The 13,509-nt window shown below is 35.9% G+C and overlaps 2 protein-coding genes across 2 annotated transcripts; both read left to right on the top strand.

Annotated features, from left to right (window-relative positions):
* The first annotated feature begins 216 nt into the window (after positions 1-216).
* LOC132161634 (Lung seven transmembrane receptor family protein) lies at positions 217-3,660 on the top strand. Its single transcript, XM_059571794.2, has 5 exons — positions 217-543; positions 1,115-2,045; positions 2,433-2,528; positions 2,674-2,810; positions 3,257-3,660. The coding sequence occupies exons 1-5, from the start codon at positions 320-322 to the stop codon at positions 3,438-3,440; spliced, it is 1,572 nt and encodes a 523-aa protein (XP_059427777.1). The 5' UTR covers positions 217-319; the 3' UTR covers positions 3,441-3,660.
* A 7,192-nt stretch (positions 3,661-10,852) lies between these two features.
* Positions 10,853-12,251, top strand: LOC132191339 (vacuolar-sorting receptor 1). Its single transcript, XM_059606298.2, has 2 exons — positions 10,853-11,631; positions 11,726-12,251. The coding sequence occupies exons 1-2, from the start codon at positions 11,376-11,378 to the stop codon at positions 11,971-11,973; spliced, it is 504 nt and encodes a 167-aa protein (XP_059462281.1). The 5' UTR covers positions 10,853-11,375; the 3' UTR covers positions 11,974-12,251.
* Positions 12,252-13,509: the final 1,258 nt, after the last annotated feature.

Genomic DNA, 13,509 nt, shown 5'->3' with positions numbered 1-13,509 from the left:
CAATCCTAAATTAAGTTAAACTTAAAATTTATTTTAAAAAATTAAAAAATAAATAATTTGTATAAACGTGTCGACCCGTAAATCTGTTTATATCAAATTCGAAATGACACATTTATTAATTAGTCATGATCCAAACTTATTTAACCTAAATCTTAACCTTAAAATTTGGTGCCGGGTTTGTGGATTAAATTGCAAGCCCAGGTGAAAACTAATAGTACCAACCTGCCACGTAACTTTCATCATCCTAACTGGGCTTCTTCGTCAAAGTTGATCTCTCGTCCCTTCCTTCACCATCCGCTGAGAGACGCAGAGAGAGGGCATGGCGCTAGGGCTTTTGATAGGGCTAATATGCATGTGCAACTCGCTCCTCGTATTCCGAGTGAGTGCTTCAATCCACGAGTACAGATACGAACCGTTTACTCCTCAGTCAAACGCCTTCTTCTTCCATGGCGGCAGTGAGGGCCTTTACGCGTCTAAGGTTCACAATTCCTCCTCATCCTCTTCCCAAGACAACAAGCCCCTCAAGGGCAAGTCCTTCATCAGGTCTAATTTTTTCTCTCTTTCTTCTCGTAATTTACCCAAAATTCCATCAATTTCTGCTTTTCTATGTTTCCGCTTACTTCTCTGCTTTGTTTTTTAGGGTTTTTCTTCTTCTTCTTTTTGCCAATTTTGATAGTTAACTTCTGTGGCGCGAACTATTAGTTGATAATCTTAATAGATTATGCGATCAAGCGACTTTATTTTTCTCTATGGAAAATGAATTTCTCGCTCTCTTTTTTTTTTGGTTGATTTTTTTATATAGCTTTAATCAGCATTATGGCTGCTATGTTACTCATTGCAGCATTACAGCATATCATCTTCGATATTGTTAAATTTTTCTCACCCAGAAGAATTTTTATGTATCTGATTGTGGTTTAGAACCTATAATGATCATAGATTTCATAGAATCTGATCTCTGCGGAATTTGATTACTTTTAACTAGTCAAATAATGGGTTCCTGATTTTGACATCCTCGTATATGTGCTCAAACTTATAATGCACTTGGTGGTCATTTATCGAGGACTGCTTGGGTATCTATTTATTGAGGATTCTCACTCTGGCTACGGAATCTCAGGTCTGAAACTATCATTTTTGTGAGGCCAAAAGAGTCTGCTAGCGCCCAAAATGCGATGCAGCAGAACACTGGGTTGGTGGAAGCCATCATACTTGAGGTAAAAGATAGGGAAAAAATCGGAGGATCTTTCCTAAAGTCCAGTGCAATATGCTGCGACCCTATTCTTGCGAAAACTGAAGCCTGCAAGCTGGGAGAGGTTATTATACAAAAGAACCCGGATAATCCTGAGTGGCCTAAACGTATTCAAACCTTCTTTAAGGGAAATGATACAGAAGCTAAAATGGATTTTCATGTTGAAATAAACAGTACCGGAATGTACTACCTTTATTTTATGTTTTGTAATCCACTACTCAAGGGTACATTAATCAATGGAAGGACTGTGTGGAGGAACCCAAATGGTTATTTACCTGGCAAGATGACTCCTTTGATGACATTCTGTGGTTTCATGTCTTTAGCTTATATTGCACTTGGCCTAATCTGGTTTCTAAGGTTTGTTCAGTTCTGGAAGGATATTATACAGTTGCATTACCATATTACAGCTGTAATTGCTCTAGGCATGTGTGAAATGGCTGTCTGGTATTTTGAATATGTTAATTTCAATTTAACCGGAAGCCGACCAATGGGCATTACTTTGTGGGCTGTAACTTTTAGTTCTGTCAAGAAGACTCTGTCTCGCCTTCTTCTTTTGGTGGTATCAATGGGCTATGGTGTCGTGAAGCCAACACTTGGCGGTATAACCTCTAAAGTACTTAGTCTTGGTGCAATATATTTTGTTGCAACTGAGGCACTTGAGCTAGTTGAACATTTGGGAAACATTAACGATTTTTCTGGAAAAAAAAAGTTATTTTTGGTCCTACCTGTTGCCTTCCTGGATTCGTGCTTTATTCTGTGGATTTTCTCATCATTATCAAGAACTTTAGAGAAACTTCAGGTAATTATTCTCTTTTGTCTGTTCATCTATCCATGCTTTCGCTGCTTCAGTATGAATGATGATATTCCTTCACAGTCTATTTTATGTTGCATATGATATTGATAGATTATGTTATTCAACTGCACGTGATGTAAATATGTGTGTCTGTGTAATGAAGTGTATTGTTGTTAACGGATGAATGTGTACGTGCTTGTGCTTCTCCCTAATAAAATACGCAGTTGTCGCCAGTATAATTTAAGAATATGCAAGTACAATGGTTTTTAATGCTACTACTTAGCAACAAGATACTTTTTCCGCATAAAATCATTGAAAATTATGCCTTTATCTTGGTGCAATATATGATGTGAAATATTTTTCTGCACTTCTATCTGTTTATTGTGGATGCAGATGCGGAGAAATATGGCCAAACTGGAGCTGTACCGGAAATTTACCAATTCTCTTGCAGTGTCTGTGCTGCTTTCTATTGCTTGGATTGGCTTTGAGGTAACACTCCCGTTGACCAAATAGTTTGCAATTCCACAGGGTGCAGCAGTAGATGAAGTTTGGTGAATTATTTAGTATTTTCATTTGCATATTGAATCTTAATGAATATTGACGACTAGATCTCATTTGACTTGTGCTGACTCAGCTATACTTCAATGCAACTGACCCATTGAGTGAGCTGTGGCAAATTGCTTGGATCATTCCAGTGTTCTGGACTCTACTTGCATACTTTCTATTGGTGGTAATATGTGTCCTTTGGGCTCCTTCACGTAACCCAACTAGGTATTTGCTTTGATATGGCCACTTGACTATTCTTTGGTGTCTTCTACTTGCCCTTGCTTCTTGGGTGGTGATGGGCTTTTTTTTTTTTTGAGTAACCAGAAAATTAAGTAACATTCTCCTGACAGTCCTTGATGGTTTCAATTCTTGTTCAAGTTTCATGACTTCAATGGATAAGTTATAATTTATAATAGTAATGTAATGAACTTCCTGCTAGGCATTTTAACCTCATTTTGGAGCATTAAGACAATCTAGTTTCAAGAAACTGTCAATTTTGTGACAAAAAACTTGAAAAATGGGAGTCCTCTAGTATCAATTTTTTGGATCTTACTTTCCGGAGTGTTCTTGTTTATTCATTTCCCCTTTCTTTTCTTATAGTTTTAATTTTAAATAGGAAATGATCACATAATTATACTGGCACTGCTCTTAATTTGGTATTGGACTTGTAGATATGCATACTTAGAGGAGACCGGAGACGACTTTGATGAAGAGGGTATATCTTTGACAAGCAGTGGGATGAAGGCTAGTGGGGATATTGCGGTTAAGCTGGAAAAGAAGGAAAGGAAGGGGTCCAGTACGACAGACCTTGTCTATGGGCTTGGGGAAGATCTTGAAGAAGATAAACGAGAGTAAATTTTCTACTGCCCCTGTGTAATGGTCTTGTGTTGCTTATCTTTTTTTTTTTTTGCTTATCTAGGAGTCCTGTAAATCTGGATATACAGTCTGCCCTGTACCTAGAAAGGGCTTGTAAAAGGGAAAGAGGGCAATACTAGTGAGTTCTTAGAGTCGTGTAACAATAATGATCTGACCATATCATCAATTTAAGGAACCAAACAAAAGAGAATTCTAGTCATGCCAGTGCTTACATTACCTGCTTTGGACATATTGCAAGCCTGTTTATATTTATTCTGGATTTGGCTTGCCTCCCGTTATTAAATAATTGAAGATTTCATGTGCTTTAAATAAACGGTGAGAATTGCAAGATTAACCGTAGTCTTTATCGGTGTCGGTGAATTCTTTTCCAATCTTGCAATCCTCACTGATTGATAGTAGTCCTTATGGATTTGGAAGCAAGCCAAATCCATTAATCTTCTATGTGAAAATTTATCTACCGCGAGCACCTCATTGGAGTGGATTACTTAACTAATTAATAGATTAACAAAAGTAATTGTAACAATTTCAGAAGATTATATTTATTCATCTTTCTTTGACTTTCCTCATAAAAAATTGATCTTCCTTGTATTCCCTTCTTCATATTGGTTTCTTTATTTGAATGCTCGCTTTAACATCCTGATGATAACTTTGTTAACTTTTTGCTTCAATTTTACAATATTAATAAGCCATTTCCCTAGCATTGCACAGATTATAAGGTATTCTAAAAAAAATTGTCTACCCAAAAGCTTTATTACAAAAAAAACAAAAAAAAAAAAAAAAAAAAAAAAAAAAATCCCAAATTTTCAAGTTAATTTATTTGGAAAGAACTGTCGGTAACTTAAAGTTGGGGGATGGCCACTCTAAAGGATAGTGGCGCTGTGCACCCGATGGCTTAGGATGGCCTCCACCCCCTCAAGATCGAGTGTCCAAACTATCTTAAGCTTCTTTTGATTGTTTTTTTTTTTTAATTGTGGCCTGAATCCAGACCGTCCATTTTGGAATTAAATGAACGGTATGGATCAATAGAATGGTAGGCCAGAATTCCAAATGTTCTCTCTTTTAGCTTTTTTTACGTGATAGAGCTAGCTTTTTTACAACGCCGTTCATTAACTCTGGAGGAATTTGATTCCCTAGAGAAAGATCGTACGAGGATTATGGCTTAAAAGCCATTATTGAATTCTCTTCTCTTCTCTAATCCGGCAGCCAAATTTGTAAAGTTCTAGCTCTTCGTACTTGCAACACCTTGGCTACGTACGAGAATTACGAGGTCTGATTATCGATTGTGGTCTATCATTTTACTCTTCTTGCTTACTTTCAAGAGACAAACATTCATTCTAGTTATATATATATATATAAGAAGAAGAAGAAGAATATGTCAAAAAGTTGTCTTGGTGATAAACCCAATTTTTCATCGTTAAAGGTTCTCCTTAAATGTGGATTCTGATTGATGGGCTGTTGTTGATTTTGTTTCATAGTTGAAGGAAGAACATGGTTCGTGATCAGCATCCACTTCATTATCAATACTATCAACGTCATGATATCGATGGAGGCAGCACATATCACGATGATGATGACCCATTTTTAATGTTTTGCTGCTGCCCATGCTTCCTAGCCTCTTCGTTTCTCAGGGGCATTAGAAGATGCATTTTTGTGGCTTTTTACCCTGTCTTCAAGTGCTTTGGATGGGATGACTATGGACGCCATCAACACAACCACAGGCATTTCATGTAATCCCATTTGCTTAATTAATAAATAATTATCTGGATCGATCAGGATGTGTTCTCTTGGAATACATATTTATCCTTGGATGTGGAGAAATTGGGGTTTTGATTCGAAATATGTAAATTTTGATAATATATTTGGTATATATTTTGGAATGCATGATCGGTTGACTATTATTGTATGCTATGGAGGAAGAGGTTGGCGACAAGAAAATTAGGATCCACAATTAACTTGAATCTTGTATATATGCTTCGTCATACAAAGGAGTCTCTTGCTTTTACGACTATAATATTCATTAAAATATAGAATAATTAATTGATGTCGTTGGGATTAAGAATGGAAAAGACCCTCTCTTGTAATCCCTTCTTTATTTATTAATTTATTTATTTTTTAAATTGCACCGCCAATTGCAAAACCATACGATGATATTAGTCATAGAAATGACCCTTCAAGAGTGTTGGAGAATACAGAGACATTAATATATATTAACTTTGTTTTCATGTCCTTTCGAGCATGATAATTAATGTCTATGTGTTATATTAGACTTTAGTTATTATCATTATATTTTCTTGGCTAAATAACAACCATTAATGTTTCATCTTCCAACCAATGTCTCGGTTTAATGTCACACCAATCACTAAATAAATAAATTTGATTGGCTGATATGGCATTATCATGTGGGTCACCACATCAATTTGTAAGACCATGCGACACTTATCACATGAACAATTAATTTTAATTGTAGTTGACGTAGTAGTACCATGTAGATTATCATGTCAATTTGTGAAAAATTGTAGTAAAAACTATAATATCTAAAATATTTGTAAAGAATTGTAATAAAAACTACGGGTCTTGATTCTAATTGTTAATCTTAGGCCACAAAGCGACTAAATTAGAGGAGGCTTGGTTCCCAAGAGATAGCTCAATCAGCTGAAAACCACGACTCATGAAGCGGAGATCACTAATTGAATTCGAATTCCCCTTCTCCATTTTTCTCCCCTTGTGCGGACATATATATATAAAGCTTGAATTTGTGTAGGAGTAATACTATTCTTCATACTCATTCATAACGCATATTTCATACCGATTGACGTGACATATTTTAAGTGATTGACATAAAAAACCACTTTAAAAAAATGAACGTTATTTAAAACATATCAAGCCAACCGGTTTCAAATTAATGTGATATAAAAAGTAACATTACTCTATGTGTAAACCCTTTTTCATAGAGTAATTAAAAACATATTTTGTAATTTTACCTACCACTTTTTAAATACAATATAAATATTATTTCAAGTATTTATTTTTTATTTTCTTAAACCACCAAGAGCAAAAGAGAAAGAGAGAGAGAGAGAGAAATGACTCATTTTTATATATTTGGTCCTATGATTAAAATTAGCTTTAAAAAATTGTACGAGAGTTTTCAACGCGTCCCTTCTGCGTTTTTCTTTTTTCCTGATCGTGTCCATTAACCAAAAGCAAGGGGTAATAAAAGTTTACGTCAATGTGCTTCAAGATTGGATTTTTTTTTTTTTTTTTTAAAGAATAATGTTATTCTTTAAAATATCTATTTCTAGCACTAATTTTAGATAGATCGACGTGAACAGATCTTTAGCTTAACTATCGCTTCTTCTGTGTCCTTCTCGTTTGGTAGATTGGTTCGAGGGAGATTGGTTCAGAATATGGGGGAAAAGCCAAGTTTTTTGGTGTGGGTTTGGTTTATGTTATGAGGGTTTTGTGAGGGAAGGTTTGCGGTGAAGACAGACAGCTTGAGAGTCACTTCACCAAGTTCGTTGGAGGGTGTCTATCCATGTGCAATTGGAAATTTTAGGGTTTCTCAGTTTGGAGGATCCATGGTTGGCATTGTGGCTTACCCCATATCCAATCGAAAGGCATGCAAGAGCTTCGATGGCGTAGACATCTCCTTCAAGTCCAACCCCGGAGGCCTCCCCACCTTTCTCCTTGCTGATCGAGGAGGTCAAATTAATTAGTGTCTTTTATTGATTATTATGTCATTTGAAGTTTCATTTATTTATTTTTTCCAATATATATGATTTTTTTGGTCACCCTTTCAATTCCATGATTACCCCCCCCCCCCAAATTTGATTTAATAAATACTTTGATGTGCTGGCAGATTGCTACATGGCCTTGAAGGCATGGAACGCACAGAATGGTGGAGTAGCAGCTATTCTTATTGCAGATGACTGGATTGAATCATTGATTATGATAGCCACCATTGCTGAAGATCATTTTGATTATGGACAGAACCTCACCCTCCCTACAGCTTTTATCAGCAAATCTTTTGGGGATAGCATTAAGAAAACTCTCTCGAGTGGAGAAATGGTTACCATAAATCTTGACTGGACATTTTGGGCTAAACGTCTTCCACATCCTCATCCACGTAATATGAGTATGATACCCATATCGACTTTGTAAAGAACGTTCTTTAAAGGAACTAGCCCCTTTGAAGTTGGGTTAAGAAAGAAGTAATGATGATGATGGCTTGGAAATTTGATTTAATAAATTAGGATGTGTTTTTTAATGATATTATGGATATTACGTGGGCATTGGAATTTGTGTTGGTGAAATTCTTAATTGCTGTTATTTTGTTTTATTTTAGAGATTGTTGTAGTTATCCTGTAGTGTGCCCGTTTGGGTTTGAGGAATGATAAAAATTATCGTCATCTCTTTCAATCAAATGATCAAAAGAATCGCCAAAAAAAACAACTTACACGGTAAAGAATTGAGGTAGTATAGTAAATTTACAAGTCTATTTTAATTATTGAGGTAGTATAGACCATTAAATTTAACAACGATCACGATTTTGTAACATGAGAATCTCTAATTTTGAATAATTAGAGAGGTACGTAGCTACGGGAAAAAGCTAGTTTTTTTGGTGTGTGTTTGGTTTATGCTATGGGGGTTTTCAATTACGTTTTTGGTGGAGAAAACAGCTTCAAAGTGACTTCACCCAACTCCTTGAAGGGTGTCTAAGAATGTGCAATTGGAAATTTTGAGGAAGAGAAAACAGCTTCAAAGTGACTTCACCCAACTCCTTGAAGGGTGTCTAAGAATGTGCAATTGGAAATTTTGGGCTTCCTCAGCATGGAGGATCCATGGTGATGGTTGGCACTGTGGCTTACCCCGAATCCAATCAAAAGGCATGCAAGATCTTCCATGACGACGGAGATATCTCCTTCAAGTCCAAGCCCGGAGGCGTCCCCCTCTTTCTCCTTGCTGATTGAGGAGGTCAACTTGTTCTAACATTATTTAGTAGACTGTTATACGTTTTTATACACCTAAAAGTTTTCATATATATATATATATATATATATATACATAGAACTTTGATGTGCTGGCAGAATTCACAGTATGGTGGCGCAGCAGCTATTCTTGTTGCAGATGACAGGATTGAACCATTGATTTCTATGGGCGTTCCTGTACAAGAGAATGGTTATGATGATTATCCACAGAATATCACCATTCCTTCGGCCATTATCAGCAAATCTTTGGGGGATAGAATTAAGAAAGCTCTATCTAGTGGGGAGATGGTTAACATAAATCTTGATTGGACTCAGGCTCTCACACATCCTGATTATGCAGCTTCGTTTACAGTTAGCCGAAATGGAAAAAAAGGATCATCTATGTTTATGATTTCGACATCATATGCCAAATTTACTCGCCTTAGACAGCTTATTCAAAGGGCTAAATCTGTATTTCGAGAAAATTTTGTAAGTCCAACGTTTATTTGGTGAAAATTGTCACCGAAAGAATACAAAAATGTTTCTGATGTTCTGTTTGTTGTATGGGCTTTTTTTATTTTATTTTTTTATTTTTTATAAATTTTCGCTCCCCAAAGTGTGACAACAATACTAACTTTCTAAAGAACCTGAGCCTCTTTAAAGTGGAATGAGATCCTCTCCCCTTCAAATGAAGCGGAGAATATCTAATTAGTTATATTTGAATGGTAATTTTGTCTTTTTTTTACTTTTTTGATGAGAAAAAAAATCCCAGTTGAATTAAGAAATAAGTGATAATGACGATGGCCAGGCTTTATGTACTTATAATTCTTCAAATAAGTCTAATAATTAAAAATTATTCTTTTAAGGGAATGGTTGGCCGCCCCCAAAGGTATGATTGGGATGAGCCAACAACCCCTTCAATTTTTAAGATTGGCGGATGGCCACTCCAAGTGGCGGTGGCACTACCTCTGATAGTTTAGGATGGCCTTGAACCCTCGAAAGTGTTACGATCATCTCTTGAGGGTTTGAGTGTGGTTGGCCTACCCCCAACCAAACTCTTGGGCGGCTAACCACTCACTTGAGGGTCGTGAGTGATGGTCTGACTGCCCTATCCTAAGTACTTCCGTTTAATTTTCTTTTCATTATTTTATTGCTAATGATCCAGACCATCCATTTTGGAATTAAATGAACGGTATGAATCAAAAGAATGGTAGGCCAGAATTCCAAATGCTCTCTCTTTTAGCTTTTTTACGTGATAGCGTTTTTACAACGCCGTTCAGGAACCCTCTAGGAATTTGATTCCCTTGAGAAATATCCAACGAGGATTATAGCTTAAAGCCATTATTGAGTTCTCTTCTCTTCTCTAATCCGGCAGCCAAATTTGTACAGTTTCCAGATCTTCGTATTTGCAAGACACCTTGGCTACGTACGAGAATTACGAGGTCTGATTATCGATTGTGGTCTATCATTTTACTCTAGCTTCTTGCTTACTTTCAAGAGTCGACAAACATTCATTCTAGTTACAAGGAATATATATATATATATATATATATATATATATATATATATATATATATATATATATATATATATATATAAGAAGAAACATACTCTTCTTCTCAAACACAAATGATGACAAATTGGGTTTATCACCGAGACAACTTTTTGACATACTCTTCTTATTTTCTTCTTTTATATATATATATATATATATATAAGAAAAGGGTCTCCTTAAGTGTGGATTCTGATTGATGGGCTGTTTTTTATTTTGTTTCATAGTTGAAGGAAGAACATGGTTCATCATCATCATCCTATAATTCATTCTCGCGGATACTATCAACGTCATGATGGAGGCAGCACATATAATGATGATGACCCATTTTTAATGTGTTGCTGCTACCCATGCTTCGTAGCCTCTTCGTTTCTCAGGGGCCTTAGAAGATGCATTTTTGTGGCTTTTTACCCTGTCTTCAAGTGCTTTGGATGGGATGACTATGGACGCCATCACCACAACCACAGGCATTTCGTGTAATCCCATTTGCTTAGTAATTATTTGGATCAGGATGTGTTCTTCTGGAATGGCTTGGAACTTTGATTAAATAAATCAGGATGTGTTCCTCTGAAATGGGGTGCCAAGTGCCAACATATTTATTATGTCGGGTGAAGCTGATTTTCCTCGTTTTGATTCTTTTAATTGCATATTGTATGCATTATCGATGACATATGTTTGAATCATTATCTGGACAAAATGGACGCCATTTAATTAAGAGCAGGATAGACGCCTGGATTGCATGCAGGGCCACATCAATCTTCTCTCCCACGTGGGTCCCTGTTCTCTTCCAGTCAAGTATCTTCACAAAATTATAGAAAACATCGCAATAAAAGCCAACACTGTAAACAACAAAGTTTCCTTTTTTATATTTTCTGAGAGAGACCTTTACTAATGGCGGTTTATATCTCACAATATCTATATCAGAAGACGGTTCATTAACTACTTCTTCCTATAAATCAATTACCTGGAATTGATCGGCAAGTTATAGAGAGAAAGGATCGGAATTACCGTTGAGCGTAACTGACACGTCTTTCAATTCCAACCTTCTTGGATTTTTCCACCGTTGAATGCTTTTTTCTGCTTTTGTATGGTTTTCTCCAGCTTCAGCTCAAGACCCAGATAACTTACCGTGTAAAAAGTGGTTAATTCTGATCTGGGTTCTCAAAGTCCAATTCTATTTGATAAAAGAAAAAAAAACAGAGCTTTAGCTTATCAAATATGGTTTAGCTTATTTATGGTATTCATTGCAATCCGAGTTATCGTTTTGTTGGGTTTTTGGAGGAAAACACACTAGATTGGGTTTCTTGTTCTGGGTCTTTCTCTTTTGGTGGATTGGTTTGAGGGAGAGTCCTTCAGAATAAGGGGGAAAAGCTAGGTTTTTTGCTCTGTGTTTGGTTTATGCTATGGGGGTTTTGTGTGGGAAGCTTTGTGGTGGAGAAAAACAGCTTGAGAGTCACTTCACCAAACTCGTTGAAGGGTGTGTATGATTGTGCAATTGGAAATTTTGGGGTTCCTCAGCATAGAGGAACCACGTTTGGCTTTGTGATTTACCCCAAAGCCAATCAAAAGGCATGCAAGAGCTTCGATCACGTAGATATCGCATTCAAGGCGAAGCCCGGAAGCCTACCCACCTTCCTCCTTGCTGATCGAGGAGGTCGGCTGTTCGAAAAAAGTTTCATTCGAAGTTTTTTCTTTTTTTCAATATATTTTTTCGTCTTCTTTTGAATGAAAGTTTGATGTGCTGGCAGATTGTTGCTTCGCCTTGAAGGTATGGAGAGCACAGAATAGTGGAGCAGCAGCTATTCTTATTGCAGATGACATGATTGAACCATTGATTTCCCTCGCCACTCCTGAAGAAGAGAATGCTGATTTTGGTTATCTTCAGAATATCACCATTCCTTCGGCCCTTATCAGCAAACCTTTTGGGGATAGCATTAAGAAAGGTCTCTCTAGTGGAGAAATGGTAATGGCAATGATGAATACGGGCTCAGCGTGACAGCCATGTTGACTTTGTAAAGAACTTCAAATGAGCCCCCTTCAAGTTCTTGGGTTAACAAAGGGGTGATGATGATGGACAATGCTCTTTATGTGCTTACAATCTTCAAATAAGCAATACTCTTTATTTGCTATTTTTATCATTTTCTCTGTATTTTTATTTTGCTAGAGTTTTGCAACTTTTCTTTTTGTTTGCTGCTTTTGTGTTGTTTGGGTTATTGTTTTCCAGCTTTTCAGTGTTAGATCGTTCTGCGAAGACTTTTGCAATCGAATCTGTGTTGGGGCTCTCATGTATTGGACTTTGACAATGCTTTTACCACTTTAGCCTCCTTTCGGTGGTTGTTATAATTTTTAAGTAGAGGTTTAGATAAGTTCGCTTTAATATATCCATTTTTTGTTGCTGTTATCACTTTATGTGACTAATTTGAGAGGACCGAGATACTTGTTTGCCCAATTTTTTATGGTTTATTCTTATTTTCGTACTGTATTATTCGTTTTGGGTTTGTTGTTGGAAAGTTCATCCTTTTTTCGGTTTATGTTAGTGGCAATGATCCTCTTTTGTAACCCTTTTTCTCAATTAATTAGAATATATATATATATATATTAACAATTGAAAATTGCTCCTTTTACAATCTAATAATCCTGCTCTATGGTTGTAATTGCTTACTGATTTGTTGGTTTATCTATTTAATCAGCCGGCAAGAAAACTAATTAAATGCCGGCCGGGCATCATATAAAAGATGTTTATGAGACAGTTGTTCTTCAAACTAGATTGAAAAAATTATTCAAATTCAATCTAATTATTAAACTGATACAATCTAATAATCCTGCTCTATGGTTGTAATTGCTTACTGATTTGTTGGTTTATCTATTTAATCAGCCGGCAAGAAAACTAATTAAATGCCGGCCGGGCATCATATAAAAGATGTTTATGAGACGGTTGTTCTTCAAACTAGATTGAAAAAATTATTCAAATTCGATCTAATTATTAAACTGATATGTCTTTACAGATGAGTACGTATGTGAATCTCACGGGCACGTTTTTTAATCTTATTACAAATACATGTTTATAGGCTAGTTTAACTTAAATCTTTCATGCTTCGTTGAAAATATAGAATCAAAGTCATATTCCACCGCCAAGAATGCAAAATCATTTGATGATCATATTTGTCATAGAAATGACCCTTCAGGAGTGTTGGACAATATATATGCTTTATATGGAACTCGTCGGCCTGTTTCATTAGGATTTTTTATAATTTTTTTTTTAATAGCAAAAGGCAAGGGGTAAATAAGTTTCCGGTGTTGACGATTTGAAATTATTATTATTATTATTATTATTATTATTATTATTAAACGTAATATGTGAATCAAAAGTTGGCCTACAAGGATTTAGCACAAGATTTTGAGTTAAAGTATTCCAAGTGGTATCACTTTGAATATACTTCTAGTTCAACCTTTAGAAGTTAGAACAATAAAATAGGATCACTTGGAAAGCTTCAAGATATGCTAATTTAATAGCACATTTGGTTGCTAAACG

The sequence above is a fragment of the Corylus avellana genome, chromosome 10 (assembly GCF_965113065.1).
Source record: "Corylus avellana chromosome 10, dhCorAvel1.hap1.2, whole genome shotgun sequence".
In the NCBI taxonomy this organism is placed as follows: Eukaryota; Viridiplantae; Streptophyta; class Magnoliopsida; order Fagales; family Betulaceae; genus Corylus; species Corylus avellana.
The sequence above is the reverse complement of the archived record's forward strand: the minus strand, read 5'-3'. Positions and strand labels throughout refer to the sequence as shown.